This window comes from Sabethes cyaneus, chromosome 2 (assembly GCF_943734655.1).
Source record: "Sabethes cyaneus chromosome 2, idSabCyanKW18_F2, whole genome shotgun sequence".
Taxonomy (NCBI): domain Eukaryota; kingdom Metazoa; phylum Arthropoda; class Insecta; order Diptera; family Culicidae; genus Sabethes; species Sabethes cyaneus.
This window is the reverse complement of record NC_071354.1, coordinates 74,012,338-74,027,337: the sequence shown is the minus strand read 5'-3', so window position 1 is coordinate 74,027,337 and position 15,000 is coordinate 74,012,338. Positions and strand designations below refer to the sequence as shown.

Below are 15,000 nucleotides of genomic sequence, written 5' to 3'. Positions count from 1 at the left end.
TACGCACAATTATTTCATTGATTTCAAAGCTGCGTATGATACCATCGACCGTAAAATCATGGCCATTCTAACCTCGCAGTGGACTTTATCAACGTGATGGTTCAACATGCCGTTACAGGATGTTATGAAAGGAGCAACACACAGGCACAATCTTCAGCAAATCCAGTTAGTTCGTCTGCTTTGCCAATGAAATGGATATTGTCGATAGAACAACATCTGTGGTGGTGGCTGAAAAAACTAAAACTCAAAGTAGCGAAGATTGGGTTGAAGAAAAATGCGTCCAAACTAAAGTACCGTGAACCGCTAATATGACGCACACGCTAAAAGCTGGTAACTCGGTCCTAATAACGACTGAGTTTGTTTTGTTTCGAGCATCGAGCCGCTATGCTGCCCGTTCTCCCGATACTCGACACTCGACAGTGCCTGAGTCGAGTCAAGTTGCACGGGGCCCCTAATCTCAAAGGCCCGGTGGGCCCTTTGGCTCCCAGTCCGCCCCTGTCACGAAATCTCACATGACCATAAGTTTGTAGATGACATCGAAATCACCGTAGAACAGTGGAAGAAACGTACACGCAACTTAACGAGCAAGCTGTGAGGATAGCGCTTATTATAAACTCTACTAAAACAAAATATATGGAGTAGAGAGCGTGGTAGCCCTTCGAGAACACTGTAGTTAGAACTACAGTGGTGGTAGATGGATATACTTTTGAAGTGGTTGACGAATTTGTTTACCTTGGTACGTTTGGCATGTTACAACTTTGTATACCGTGAAGTCAAAATGCGGATAGCGGCTGCCAACAGGACTTCCTACAGATTACGTAGGCAGCTGAAGTCCCGTAGCCTGCAACTCCATACGTCTATAAGACGTTAATTCTCCCGGTAGTACCACCGGCCGGCCACGAAGCGTGGACGTTGGAAGTGGCGTGACCATGAAGATAGCGTCCGACGAGCTGTTGGCGTTTGTAAGCATAAGATCCTGCGATCAATTCTTGGCGGCATATTAGAAGGTGTGTGACGTAGGCGGAAATATACCAACTATACGAAGATACGGGTATTGTGAGGCGACTAAAACACGCAGGCTACAATGGGCTGGTAACGTAGCAACGATCAGAAACAAGCAAAAACAATATTCAGCAGAGAACCTAACAGAGGAAGACGGCTTCGATGCAGCCTCCGTACCCGTTGGGTGAGCGCTGTTGACGAGGATGCCAGAGCAGCCAGGGCGATTGGAGAGCGCCAGCTTAAGACCAACAGACAGTTCCTAAATTCGGCACAGATTCGATAGGCAGATTGCCATCGAAAAAGTAAAATAAAGTTAATTCTAAATAAAAACTAAAGAGCCAAAAATGTCTTTTAAACAATATGCTCGAATTATTCCCAATATATAAAAAAATATCCAAATCCAAAGATCCACTCAGCTGTTCTAACTGAAAACCATTTTTTCTTGTGTAATATCTTCACTGTGACCAGCATTGCTAGCTCTAGTTTACCCACCTTGCTCCTCAATGCCAGTATCGTCTCCAATTACAGCCGTCTCTGACGAGGCTAATAAGCTATAAGAGAGACTTTTTGCACTATCGCTTTATCGGAGTAATAGAGAATTTAGAACGAAAAAAGGGAAATGAGGGACCTGAAAATAAACCCATGTAAAGTCAATTTGACATCGAATGACTTGGTACTACTGAAATTCGAACCCAGAACCATTCGCTTTTGAAGGCAGACTCAGTAACCTTGCGGCTACGGATACCCCCCCCCCCGCCCACTAAAAACAATAGGTACCAACGTGCGACAATCGATTTTATTTTTGTTTTATACGCTGTAAGTAGTGCGTCGATAGATTGTCAGTTTACAACTAAACTGGAACATATAAATACTTGAACTGGATTGGTTAATAATTCTGAGTATTGCACTAGAGAGAGAAAACAGACGAAGCAAAACTGTCAATGGGAGTGCGCTTTTATTAGATGGTTTTGAATACTCAACTGTAGTGACATATCATATCAGATACAGGTTTTACACACAATGATGTATTCGAAAAACTATTTTGTAGCGTTGCCTCGGCCTTAATACAGTTCCTCTACAAGCCACATCTTCTGTGCGAGTGCGACAATTAATGCCACTAAAAAAACTAAGAAAAAACAAAATATTATAGGAAATCGAGACTTATAAATTATTTTTAGCTATTTTTTGAATATTAATTTAAAGGAAAATTATTTTGATTTTGTTCCAATTTTACTCAATTCTTTTGATTGATTTCAGTTTTTTCCAATGTTTACACAATTCTGTTACCGATTCGCTAAATTTATCAACTCTATTTATAAGCCTTTATATTTTGCTTGGGAAATACAACAGTATAATAATGCTGGATAGCAAAATTCCTCAACTTCTTACCTCACACCGCCTATCGTCGGCAATCCAACTTTACGAATGGATCCTACGCGCATGTACGCGACTCAAAAGTATCGGATTTCACGTTGAAAAATCCAGGCAAATGATCGATCAACTCTTAAGCGCTAGGGCCTGTAGGTATTGCGAATAGCAAACGTCCTATATCTCACTATTCGCGGTGGTCCACAGAATGGGCTTGACCACAAATCTCGCAGACCGACTGCGGGCTTCGCGGGCAAGAAATTAATCGTTTACAATTTAATCACAAAGATTTATTCTGATTTTACCGTTTGTCAGCATCGATGTGGTAAAGACGGTTACGACACCTTCATAAGTCGATCAGTATCGGGTTTTCTCTTTAGTTGGTGCTCTCTACTAGGTGGATTGAATCGAACATCTTTTCTTCCTTCATTCATCCGACAGCTGATTGAATGATGAAAGGCAATCCGCCGACTGGCCGCTAGGCGCTGGTTAGTCTCCTTAAAACCACAGCGTTAATTAATGCGTGTCTCAGCTTGAGCGATCGGGATAAATCGATGCGAGATATTGATAATCTATATTATATAGGACCTACATATTGACGCCGAAATGGATGACAGGATTTTTTTTATTCACACATACCTACAGCAAACCGTATGCAAAGTTTCACTTTCAAACGCGCCAAAAACAGATGCCTTTATATTTGAATATTTAGTGATCCTTCAGGTCGGTTGAAGAGTCAATCGTCTGTCGAGCATGATTGAAGTTCTTCATGTTGAGAGGGAATGTTTATCAATCAAAGTAATCTGGCAAGGGTCGGTAAATTGAATCTTTTGTAATTGTTTGTGATTAGGTAGCATATTCAGCATTTCATATAAAAAAGCAAAACGTGGTTATACCATGACCTAACCAACAAAGCACACAGCATTCGCTTGACACTGGTGACACTTGGGCTTGACCCATTACCGGTTACAGAAATATTACCGTTGTATTAACTAGTCTGCGCTGTTTGAAGGCGAAATATCATAAACACAAAACAGAGGAGAACGCACTAAGATCGGAAAAATAATCATCATGGAAAATAGATGTAACTTGATTAAGAGTGAGACAATGGAACTGCTTGTTGCACTTAGCGACAATAAATAATCGCATTTAGGGGAGAGTGACGTATCTGGTATCCTTTCGTGTTCCTATGAGCACCAATAGTATGACAAGTATGGCACAATTCATTTTTCTTATTGGATCTCATTTTCATTGTGTTTTTTATCATGACTGAAAAATATCATATTCTTGGGATCTACTACAATTGAAAACAAACAATTATTTTGAGATTTTTTGGGAAAATTTTGACTTAATCAGCTGGTAGACATGGTAACTGTGAAAAGCAACATCATAATAAGTTAATTGATGAAGAAATTTCAAAAACCAACAATTTATACACCAATAACGGATAGATATTCAAAATATATCTAGCTAGCCCATTTGTCCCTGGGGCAATACAATAGGAACCATAGGTACTAAACTTATTTGTATAACTTGAAAAAAAAAATAACCTGCCGCACCAGATGGAAACAATGAAACGGGATCCGTAAAATTTCGCGGCAAATGTACACAAACCCGGCGCACGTCACCCGACAGGTTGCTGCTACATTTATTAGCCGGTATACAGGTATAAATAGGCACATAAAAAAGGTACAAATAACCGAAGAGTCACGTTTTTCGTGCTGTTGTCTGGCAAAGTACGCGCGTACGCGAATAAAAATTAATAAACAATATGCTGGAGCATAGGCTGGCACGGTTGTCGAACGCATTGAAATAAATTGCTGCATCGTCGTCGTATGAAAATGAGTTGCAAGTTGCATCGCGAAGGAAGTGATCACTACAGGCTTGTTGCATTCTTTTTATAATATAATATTCATTATTGAGTTGCGAAACATTTAATGGGTAACAAGCAGTCGGTGGGAAGCGAATTGTTTTCTGAGTCATCTTAATAACTTGTATGCTGTCAAGTTTTAATAGCTTATTTTCATCAATAATCATTAACTAAACCTAGAGAAGATCCGCTTTACTCCGAATTCTATTGATTAAGGCTCTGACACTCACACTACGATAAGTCAGATAATCGCCATTAAAGTATTAAAATTCCATTTATTGATGTGAAACATGACTGTGATTTTTTTTATACATTTCTCTTTCATAATTTTTTTTCATCAGTTAAGAATGCATGTGTTTCGCAAGCTTAAAAGAAAATTATTCTCTGCCTTGATTTAGGGTACTGGAGGGTATTTCCAACCCATTAAGCGGTAGCCTGAACAATATTCAGGAATTACGTTGAAACTATAATTATTCGAGACAAGATTTTTATACCGGTTGATAGAATATTATTTACTGAATATCGGCATGTATTTTGGTCGCAATGAAACGCTACTGAATTTGAGTTAATGTCGCGAGAAATGATGAGGCTTAATTGGGCCCATTTTCTACAGTGGTGTCTGTGTTTTTTAAATCCGACCGGCCGAAACAGTCTGCACAGAGATTAGATGCTTTGCAAAAACAGATCAAAAGAGAGACCGATGGATAACGTGTCGCTATTGCCTACATTCCGGGCTCATTAAAGATAATTAGTTTTGCAGTGACAACAGCTTGCTGCTGTCTCTAGTTTATCATTGAATCGTTCATATACATTAGCACCAGAAGCAAGTGGTTGGCACTCATATACTAGCTATGTCAACACGATAGAAGCGTTTCAGGCCTCACATATTGGTAGTAGTGTAAATAACGCACCATATGCTGGAATTAAAAACAAAATGCTGCTAATGGCTAGTGAATGAAAATTGATTTATATTTTCATATCAGAAGGGAATTTTTGTGTTCTTCCGTGATAAAAAGAAGTAGAATTGTTCTGTGATAGCATATTCACAGTGGTTTAGTTTCTAGAATAAGTAAACATGATCATAATTGTGTGTTTTCCAAACCATCATCAAGAGCGGATACGCGTAAGCGATTGCTGCTGGTTTTTCCAGCCTGGTTACGTGCTAGTGGAAAAACAGTGGATTTGATGTTTATTGAATCAAATTTAGTAAATTACTTGCATTTTTTTGGGAAAGTGTAGCCAAAAAAGGTAATGTATGCCGAAATTAGTAGCGTGCTGGGAATACCCTCCCGTACTCTATATCTAGTTAGGCAACTCTATCGGTTTGTTACGTCGTTTTACAAGGTGAAGAAAGATTTATTGTAACCAACTACATACTATCATTAATTAATTTACATTTATTGATTTCTTCATCTGACTAAGGTCTACAAAAAATAATTAGGTACGTTAAAAGATTGGATCTTCTTAACTTTTGAAAAAGCTTATACAATGGCTCAGCGAAATTGAATTATGCTTTCATTTTTGAAAAAAATCTTATACAGGGTGAGTTATAATAACTATCAGAGTTTTTTGCCTAATTTAAAATTGGTTTAAGAGTTGTGGTAATCATGGACGCAAATAGGAAACTTGTGATAAGTCTGTTTTTGAAAATTTTTCGACCGTGTGCTATTTTAAAGAAGCTGAAGCCACTCGGAATAAACAAAGAATTCATCTTTTATACCATCAAGCGATACAAAGAACCCGGTTCTTGAAAAATACTCCCCAAATCTGGAAACTAGATCAGTCTGGACGTAAAATGGTCAAGAAACTGGTAATTTCGCAGTCTACTATGAAGAATATTTTGGAAGAATAGCTTCTATTCCCGGGTAATTTTTCAAATAGACCTATGTGACAATGAGAGATTCTGTTCGTGTCTCCTCTCTTCCGCTTTTTACGGCGATATTAACCCATTATGACCCGGGTATACCTAAATTTGGACCAAATGAAGTGAAACTCTGTAGTCTATTATATTATGGCTCGAATGTGCCTGGAAACTTAAAATCGTCATTTGGAATGCTTCCAAGGCCAAAATATCGCAGGTTTAATATTTCATAGGCTCAGTTTCAAACAAACAAATTACAAAGTTGTTTACATATTTCTTATCCAATTTTGTGATAGACTTTACATATAAATACCATTTTGCATTTCAGGTAATGTTTCGTCACAAAATGTAGACTTTTTCATGCGTTTTGGAGACAAAGTTTTTTTTCGCCATTTTTTCACCTTTTTTCCGCTATTTATCACAACTTTGCACTGTTGAAAATACAGATGAAATGACAAAAACTGACAGATTATCTCACACACATATCAGATTGATGTCTAATCTCACTTGTAGTGATATATTAATAATGTTTACTATTAAAATTCAGCAGTAAACAGGTTTTGAAGACGAAGGTTTGAAGGTATGATATTTCATACGCTAGGACATAATAGGCCGTATGAATAAAAGATATAGAGCAAATGCTCCCATACGATTTAAACGGGAAAAGTTAATGGATTTTAACACATCAGCTTTGTATAAACCGGTTGCCGGAGTCACTAGTTAACTAAATGTTTTAAATATTTTCTTTTCTATGCATTTACGTTATCGTGAAAAGCGGAAAAGAGGAGATGCGAAGAGAATCTCTCATTGTCACATAGGTCTATTTAAAAAATTACCCGAGTATTGATCCTATATAACAAAAGCACGGCACGGTGATTGTGAAATTCTGTTTTCGGACTAAAAAATGTTCCTGCTATAGGATCACCACAACCAACAAAATGATCGGATATATGCAGCACAACTTTCTGATATCCCTCGGGGCAAACTGGCTGTTCAAAGGTGCAGGTCCAGAATGTTTCTAGGGTGATGGTATGGAGATGTTTCACCAAAAATTTGAAGGTACCATTGCTGTTCATTGAACCTGGCGTTAAAATACATTAATTGATAATGTTTTGCTTTTCATCGTCAAAAAACACTACTAGAATGCACTATACTGCTTTCAACAAGATTCTGCACCGTCTCACCAGGCGAAAGATACACAAGCTTGGTGTGAGGAAAATTTTCCGGATTTTATCTCTTCGAAAGAGTGACCTGCCACTTCGCCTAATTCGAGTCTTTTTGACTTCTTCTATGCGTGGGGTTACATGCTAGGCAAACTAGGAAACACCGAAGGATTGACTGTGGATACTATCAAACATAACAGTACTCGCTAAAGTTGGCTCCACCTGCTGATCTTCCCACCTCGCTCGCTGCTCGCTTTCTTATTACAACCGGATTCGATGCGAGAACTATTTTAACAAAATTGTTCTGCGGCATTTTTGTGTTCGTCACGCTTTAGCCATCAAGTCTAACTAAAAGCAAATCTAGACGCCCTACGTGGGTCATCGGCACACCTCTTGTATTAGGAACTGAAACCATTAGACACAACATTGCAGGGACGTTAAATGCACTGGTTGGTGACAAAAAATTGAGGATATTTACCATTTTTTCTTGCTACCAGTCTTGCGACATGTTACTGGTACACAAGCACCAAAAAGTAATGCAAGAACAACGAAAACATCTTTTGTTCTACGTGTTGTACACTTTTCGGTACGGTGGATAAAATGTCAGCGGCCTTGGAGACACTTTTTTGTATTCTCTTTTGCTGTTGCGCACGTAAGCCATACATACAGTTACCCCCCAAAAAACACAGTTTTAAATAAGAAGGTTTCCCATACACCTTATTCACCTTTTCGCGCGCCAAAGGGCGGCACTTTTCGAAAATGCTGGTGGCAACTCCGCTCACTTACGCTTAATAGTTCTACAACAACAATCAAGGATGGAAATGTCAATTTGACGCGAATAAAGTTGCCAAAGGCGCTAATATTTTCCGAAGGTTGTACCCCCTAGCCGCCATTACGCACGCGAAAAGGCGGATTCATTATCACTTTCCATTCTATTCCATCTATACCTGTTAGCAAAAAGCGGCAAATGCATGTCATTTCTATCACGACATTTTGATGAATGGTTTGATATTATTTTGATGGACGCTCAAACCAACTTGCAAATGAATTTCAAGTCACTTCTCGGTCAAAAATTTTACATTACAACTGGGCGTGGCGATGTGCCAGGCAAGTATAAGTTCGTGTTTGCTGATAAATTCGCAAAGAAGGTCATGATATGGCAAGGGATGTGTAGCTGTGGACTAGAGACTGACTCTTTCACCACTTCCTTAATAATGATATCAAGTGTATACATGGAAGAATGCTTAAAGAAACGGACTTTGTCATTCATTCGTAAACATGAAGGTAACGTTATATTCTGGCCTGATTTAACTAGCAGTCACTACTTTAAAGTGGTACTAGAGTAGTATGCAGCTAATGTCTATTTCGAGTCAAAAGAAATCAACCCTCCAAATTGTCCGGAGTTTTAACCCATTGAAATTCACACGAAAGATTTACATAAATCCATTTTTTTCGCTACATCGCTAACTAAACTGTTTGGGTTTCTCTCGAAAGCTTGAAAGTTTCGCAGAAATCACTTCAATCTAGGTTTATTTGTTTTTCTAGGTCTACTGACTACTAGTTCTTTCCTCCTAGTTTCTAGTTGTGTCCGAAAGAGTGCGTAAGAACAGATCACACTTTCTTTGTGACCAGATCGAAAACCACGGGCTCGATTAGATGATCTACCGCCAATGTACCGAGTATCCGAAAAAAGCATTTTTTGCGTAATAGTTTTGGTATGATACGGTTAAGGTACTCTCTGCGTGAAGGTTTTTCACGAGATAATTTTCCGCGACACAACATATTCTGCGTAATGGTCAACCAAGCATTGGTTTTCCGCGAAATGGTACTCGGCGAAATGTTATATAATCAAAAAATTTACAACAAGAGACAAGACGAAATTGCTTTTTCCTAAACCACGTCGATATAAAAAGTGACCTGAAATTAAAACAAGCTTGAAATCTGATTTTTTTATTTACACTGCTTTAAAACGATCTACAGATTTGTGTTATATCTTAACTAGATGTTCATGTGAATAAATATGAATAAATAGATAACACTTCCTTATTTGTATTTAAATGACATTTTTAATTTATACACTCTCACTCCATAGCATTTTCTCATGAACAATATATAGCGTTCATACAAATTTAAGACGACCTTACTTCAAAAGCATACGAAAATAAATGTGACAAAACTTTCAGAAACGCTTAGGAAGGTATATATCGAATGAACCAAAGATTCTATATCTGAAGATTAGAAAATTACAAGCACCGGGTACATCATTCCCATTAAATTAGAATCAATCATTACATTCTTAATAATGACTAATATGAGTAGATTTTTTATTCATTCAATTCTTCACTCACATTTGAAATTCTACTAAGACGCTCGGGAATAAACTTTCTTCACTTCTAAGTTCTAATACTTTCGATTCAAGAACATTATTGAGCATTGCCTCACGTTCTATCGATCACGACACGACGATACTTTGGTGATCCGTGGTGTGCGACCTTACTTCTCTGCCATTACCTGAGTGGTTCAGTGCACTATGGTAAGTAGAATGAAGTGAATTCTAATAATTATTATTGAGTAACCGTTTTGTTTTTTTTTTCGATATATCTGAATCTGAATATGGTCCTTTAGAATTCTACCGATCACAGATAATAGTAGCTATCCTACTCAAGCTAAATAAATAAATAAATGAGCCGTGAATAAATTCGATGTACATTGGCTGTTAGAGAATACTCTTTGTTTAATAAATATACTGTAAAGAAAATAAAATTAAGGAACTGTAAGAGGCTTAAAAATGCTCACCGAGAGATTTTTATCTAGTACGAAAGTAGACGATAACTGAAAGTAACTTTTAATTCGTGAAAATCTGAGCCAATTTATTGTTACCTTTTTTGAAATTCGCCATTAGTTGAAAGTAATGTTACAATATTCGAAGTTACAATTTTTGAGAGATAGTACTATTTAAATTTTAATCCTTTTTCCGTTTGCCATGTATGCTGAGCAATGGTGTAAAAAAAACTAAAATTGTTGAATTATTACTTCCATTTTTTCTGCTGCACAAATAAAACGCCAGCAGCCATGTGTTACAATATTATTCGTCTTGTAATAAATATATATCATGCTAAAATCTTTTCAACTAAATAAAATACAATGATAGGCGCAGCTGCAGTTAGTAACTTGTTCTGGAAAACCGAAAATAGTTTGATCATTAATTGTTATTTTAAAGTTGATTTTTTTAAATTACATTTTCCCACAATGGAAAGGGAAGGATTCTAACAACTTTTCTATAGTTTGTAAAAACGTCCGTTTGAACCACTTTACTGAAAAAATTGACGCGAGAACTACAGCTACGCCTCTTTCGATGTTGATTACCTTAATGTTCCTAAGTTCATATCAATTAGTCATAACTTTCACTCTGGTTGAAAGTATGCAAATGAATGGTACATACAAGAACACGAAGGATTATCCACTATTTTCTAGATTATACTCATCTACTGCTGTACACCCCATTGGTCGCATCCTGCAGCTCTTCCATTAGAGAAACTACCGGATATCGCTGGTTGCTATTTTGCCGTACAAGCACATTCAGATGACTCATCTCCGTACGTAAGGAAGCGATACTCTCTTGTAGCGGATGAAGACTTTGATCTCGGCGGTAACATTCGGCAATTAGATTTTGTAATGTTTCTTCATTGAAGCTAATTTCAGCTAGTGATTTCGGCGGAAGCAGGTCTGGTGGCTCTGAGTTAGTGTCCATGCTCGGAATGGATATGTTGGCGCTGTCTGGTTGACTGTTGTTTTGGCAGTTCTAAAATAGACGATACGATATAATAGATTTTTTCAACAGTATCATAATTGAACTTACCTTTGCTTCACATAGCCTAAATTGACTAAAGTTTTCCTTCAAGGCCTTAATAGTTACCTGTAACTCTTGCTTTTCTTGCTTCTCAGTCACAATCTCCTCCCGAAGGAGCTGCAAATTTTTATAAAACCCATGCATAGATTGGATCAGCGTCTTCTCTGAATCTTCGTGCAATTTAAGTCTTTTGCATGCAGTTTCCAGTTGAACATCTCGCAATTTCAGTTGCTTTTGAAGTGAGTTCATCTCTTCCAGTAGCTTTTCTTCATTCAGTTGTTTTCCTCCAAGGGTGTCTTGCAGTGAGTTTCGTTCGGAATTCAAGTCATTAATTACTCGGTGAGTATCCTCCAGTTGCATCGATTTTACTGTCAGTGCAGAACGGATCTCGCCGCTTTCCACTTGCTGCAACTCGGTAGCAAGCTTCAAATTCTCAATTACCGAACTCTTTTCTTCTAAAGATGATAGGGATATTTTTAGCTCTTCCTCTAATTGATGTACCTTAGCTTCGCTAATAAGAAGCATTTCTTTGAACCGTTGATTTTCTTTCTGCATATGCTGCCGATCTCGCAACTCCTGAGAGATGCGCTGAAAAGTTCTCCATATGTCTTCCTCCGCTTTCAAAAGGCCGTTATTCGTTAGGCTTTCTAATAAGCGACACTTTTCATTCTTTAAAATGGAGCACTCCTGCTGCGATGATTCTAAATCTGCTTCCAAGAGTAAATTTCTTTCTCGCAATCGAGCCAAGTCACACTGCAAAGAGTGTGCACCGACAAGGTCACGTTGTATCGATTCCAGCTTTTGCTCAGCCACTTTTCTAGCATGATTATGTTCTTTTACCTTTTTCAGAAGGGTTCTGTTGTTTAGCTCATACCGTTTCAATTTGTGCCTATGTTCGTTCTCAATTACTTTAAGTAGAATTTTCAGATTCTTGGTATCGTCTTCGGGAATCGCGACGCCATGCTTAGGACAAGTCTTCTTTTTTGACGGTCTTCCCTCCTTAGGCGTCATCCTTGCAACAACCGCCGCAGCATCTTGTACGACCTTTTCCTGCAGCTCGTCTATGTCCTGTTTCAGTTGCTTTACCAATACTTCACTTTTTTGAAACTTTTCATTGTGTTCAGCATAGTGGCCTAATTTTACTTCCAAATCTAAATTCTTAGATTGAATCTTTCGAAAATTGTCCAATAGCTGCTCGTACCGCTTTGCTGCCTGCGATTCGGTCATCTTCATTCGAGTCTCCCAATCAGATCGACACGCGTCCAACTGCTGCTGGCAATGTTCCTTCAGCCCGTAATGTTCCTGCTGTAACTTTTTCAATTCGCATTCCTTTACACTAAGCGCCTGTCGCGTGCTCTCGAAGTTTATCGACAAAACTTTCAGTTGCGCTTGCAAATGACCGATGCTGACATCTAGATCTCTGTTTGTGTAACTATACCGCGCTATTGCAGCTTGAAGTTGTTCATTCTTACAATGAAGTTGTGCAATTTCTGCATTCAAGCGGGATATTTTACCTTGCAGGGATGTGATGGTCGATGCAGCCTGTGCTTCCTTATTTTTGTACGTTTGGGTTAATATATCCTGATTGGAGAGTGTGTTATTCAGCACCTTAATGCTGAATACGAGTTGCTCTTTCTCATGTTCGTATCCGTTACTAACCTCCGTTAAGGCCTTTATTTTATCGTGTGCTTCCTTCAGTTTAGCACCATAATCACTTAACACTTGCCCCGAAACAGTATCTAATTTGTCTCGATTTTCAATGGAATTTAATTTACTCAATAATTCTTTCTTTTCTTTCACAGCATTTCGTTCAGCATCTTCTCTAGCGAGAATGGCTTGTTGTAAATCAAACTTGAGCTGAGTGTTCCGTTGTTTATACTGCATACCTCTGTTTTGAAGTAGTAAAATATTCTCTCTAAGTTTGGTGTTTGTATTTTGGCAAGCGTGCAATTCATTACGAAACCATTCTTCAGCCTTCCTCGCTGAAGCTAATTCATTTCGTATCTCTAACAAAACTTTCTCCAATTTTCTTAACTCAATCGACTGCCTTTCCTTATCACAATACTGCTCAGCTAACTTTTGTTTTAGAATACTGTTAGCCTGATCTTTACAATCCAACTGGAGCTTAAGCTGACCGAGATCTGTTTTAAAGTTGGCAACTTCTGAAAAATAATGCTGAATTCCGGGTGATCCATTCAAAGTTATGACCTTCTCCAACTGTTCCTTCAGTTCCCCGATTTGTTGCTCCAAATCAAACTTCTCATCTTCAATTCGCTGATACTTTTTGTTCCACTGTAATTCCACCTCATGTCGAATCTCATTCCATTTGTATTTGTAAGTCAACAGCTCGGTTTTAGCGTGATAAAGCTCCGTGTTCAGCTGCACAAACCGCTGGTGCAAATCGTGTCCATTTGGACTGATAGCCGTTTTTTCCTTCGAACTTTCCGAAAAAGAAAAATTCCCCGAATCATAATTTACCACACTGGAATTTTGCAGCGCATTCAAGATATCAGCTCGCTCTGCGGAAGCCTCAAAAATTTCCGTAGACGCTGCGGAAAGTAAATCTTCCGATGCACTACTATCCTCCTTCCGCTGTGTTCTCTCGTCAAAGCTGCCATTACTCGAAATTAGTAAATTGTGCCAAGTTGAATTCTCCGCTTCGGCCAGTGATGCATCTATACTTTGTTCTTTGATGCACCCAGATGACTGGGAATTATCCGTTCTATACATAACGGAGACGACCACCTGCTACGAGTATATCGAATCGCAACAATTATTTTTCCGTTCCTGCCATCATGGCAAAAACAACGCAAGTGGTGCTTTCACTTCCAAGCTGCCAACAAAAAACTACGTTCTTGTTTTTATCAGCCAACGATTTGCGTTGAATTTAAATGGATTTTAAATAACACTGGTGAAACAAAAGACCCATTACACTCCGAATACGTGCTCTCACCCGAAAACTCTTGCGATAAATGCGATAAATAAATACATCTTCAAAAATTTTACACTTCTGTTGTTTGCAACGTTCGCTGCCCGTCTTCGTATGGCAATTCGCGCAATGACGTCGCACTTGCAGCAACACGAAAATAGGATGAAAACAACCCAAGAGTTAGAGAGAGTGAAAGAGATGGGAAAAGTAAGCAAACTAGCAAGAGAAAAGGCAAACCAGGTATCGAATGGTTTACCGTGCAGGGTTTGGATTTATGCAAAATTCAAGATGAACATTTCGAATGGGCAGGGGATATAATGATAATGTTTATTTCAATTCAAATTTTTCATACATCCAATCATGCATTATGATGCAACATCGACGCAAATTGCCCCGCTCTTGATGTTACATTCAATTTGCCGATCCTTGCCGTGTTTGAAAATGTTATCGACGGCAACGATTTAGACATCTACTGATTTTGATGGCCTAGCGACGGCAATTGCGTATGTCCACTTGCAATCCTTGTTATTTTCTCCTGATGCAGACTGTTGATCACCCAAGTAACAATTCTAAAGCCACTTGGTTTTACTTGAATTTTATAAAGGTTTTATTGCGGTATTAATCATTACTTCTAGTTTTATTGCGGTATTAATCATTACTTCTAGTTTTATTGCGGTATCAATCATTACTTCTAGTTTTATTGCGGTATTATGCAATACCAAGACGATACGAATCTAAGATTTATTGCTGCTATTATGAAGAATACTTAAGTTCAACACCAAAATCATTTTTTATGCGAGGCCATATAGCCATATTTTAGTATTTTGTTTTAGCTCGCAAACAAAAATTCATCAAAGCAAAGTGTTTTGCAGAAAGTAAATTATTAGCATTAGCATTAGCATATGTGGCTGCACACATCGTAGGTGGCTATATAATCGCATTATATACCTGGCTACG

General features: G+C 38.2%; 1 protein-coding gene across 1 annotated transcript; it reads right to left on the bottom strand.

The window, feature by feature from the left end:
- Positions 1–9,249: 9,249 nt before the first annotated feature.
- Positions 9,250–14,138, bottom strand: LOC128733755 (uncharacterized). The gene is made up of 2 exons (XM_053827531.1): positions 11,124–14,138; positions 9,250–11,066 (listed from the first exon to the last, which is right to left on the bottom strand). The coding sequence occupies exons 1-2, from the start codon at positions 13,842–13,844 to the stop codon at positions 10,746–10,748; spliced, it is 3,042 nt and encodes a 1,013-aa protein (XP_053683506.1). The 5' UTR covers positions 13,845–14,138; the 3' UTR covers positions 9,250–10,745.
- Between the last annotated feature and the right edge of the window lie 862 nt (positions 14,139–15,000).

Bases quoted from the DNA above. Each gene is read 5' to 3' on its own strand.
- LOC128733755 (XM_053827531.1), bottom strand. From the start codon at position 13,844: ATGTATAGAACGGATAATTCCCAGTCATCTGGGTGCATCAAAGAACAA. The intron at 11,067-11,123 runs GTAAGTTCAATT...CGTCTATTTTAG, and splicing joins TTAGGCTATGTGAAGCAAAG to AACTGCCAAAACAACAGTCA.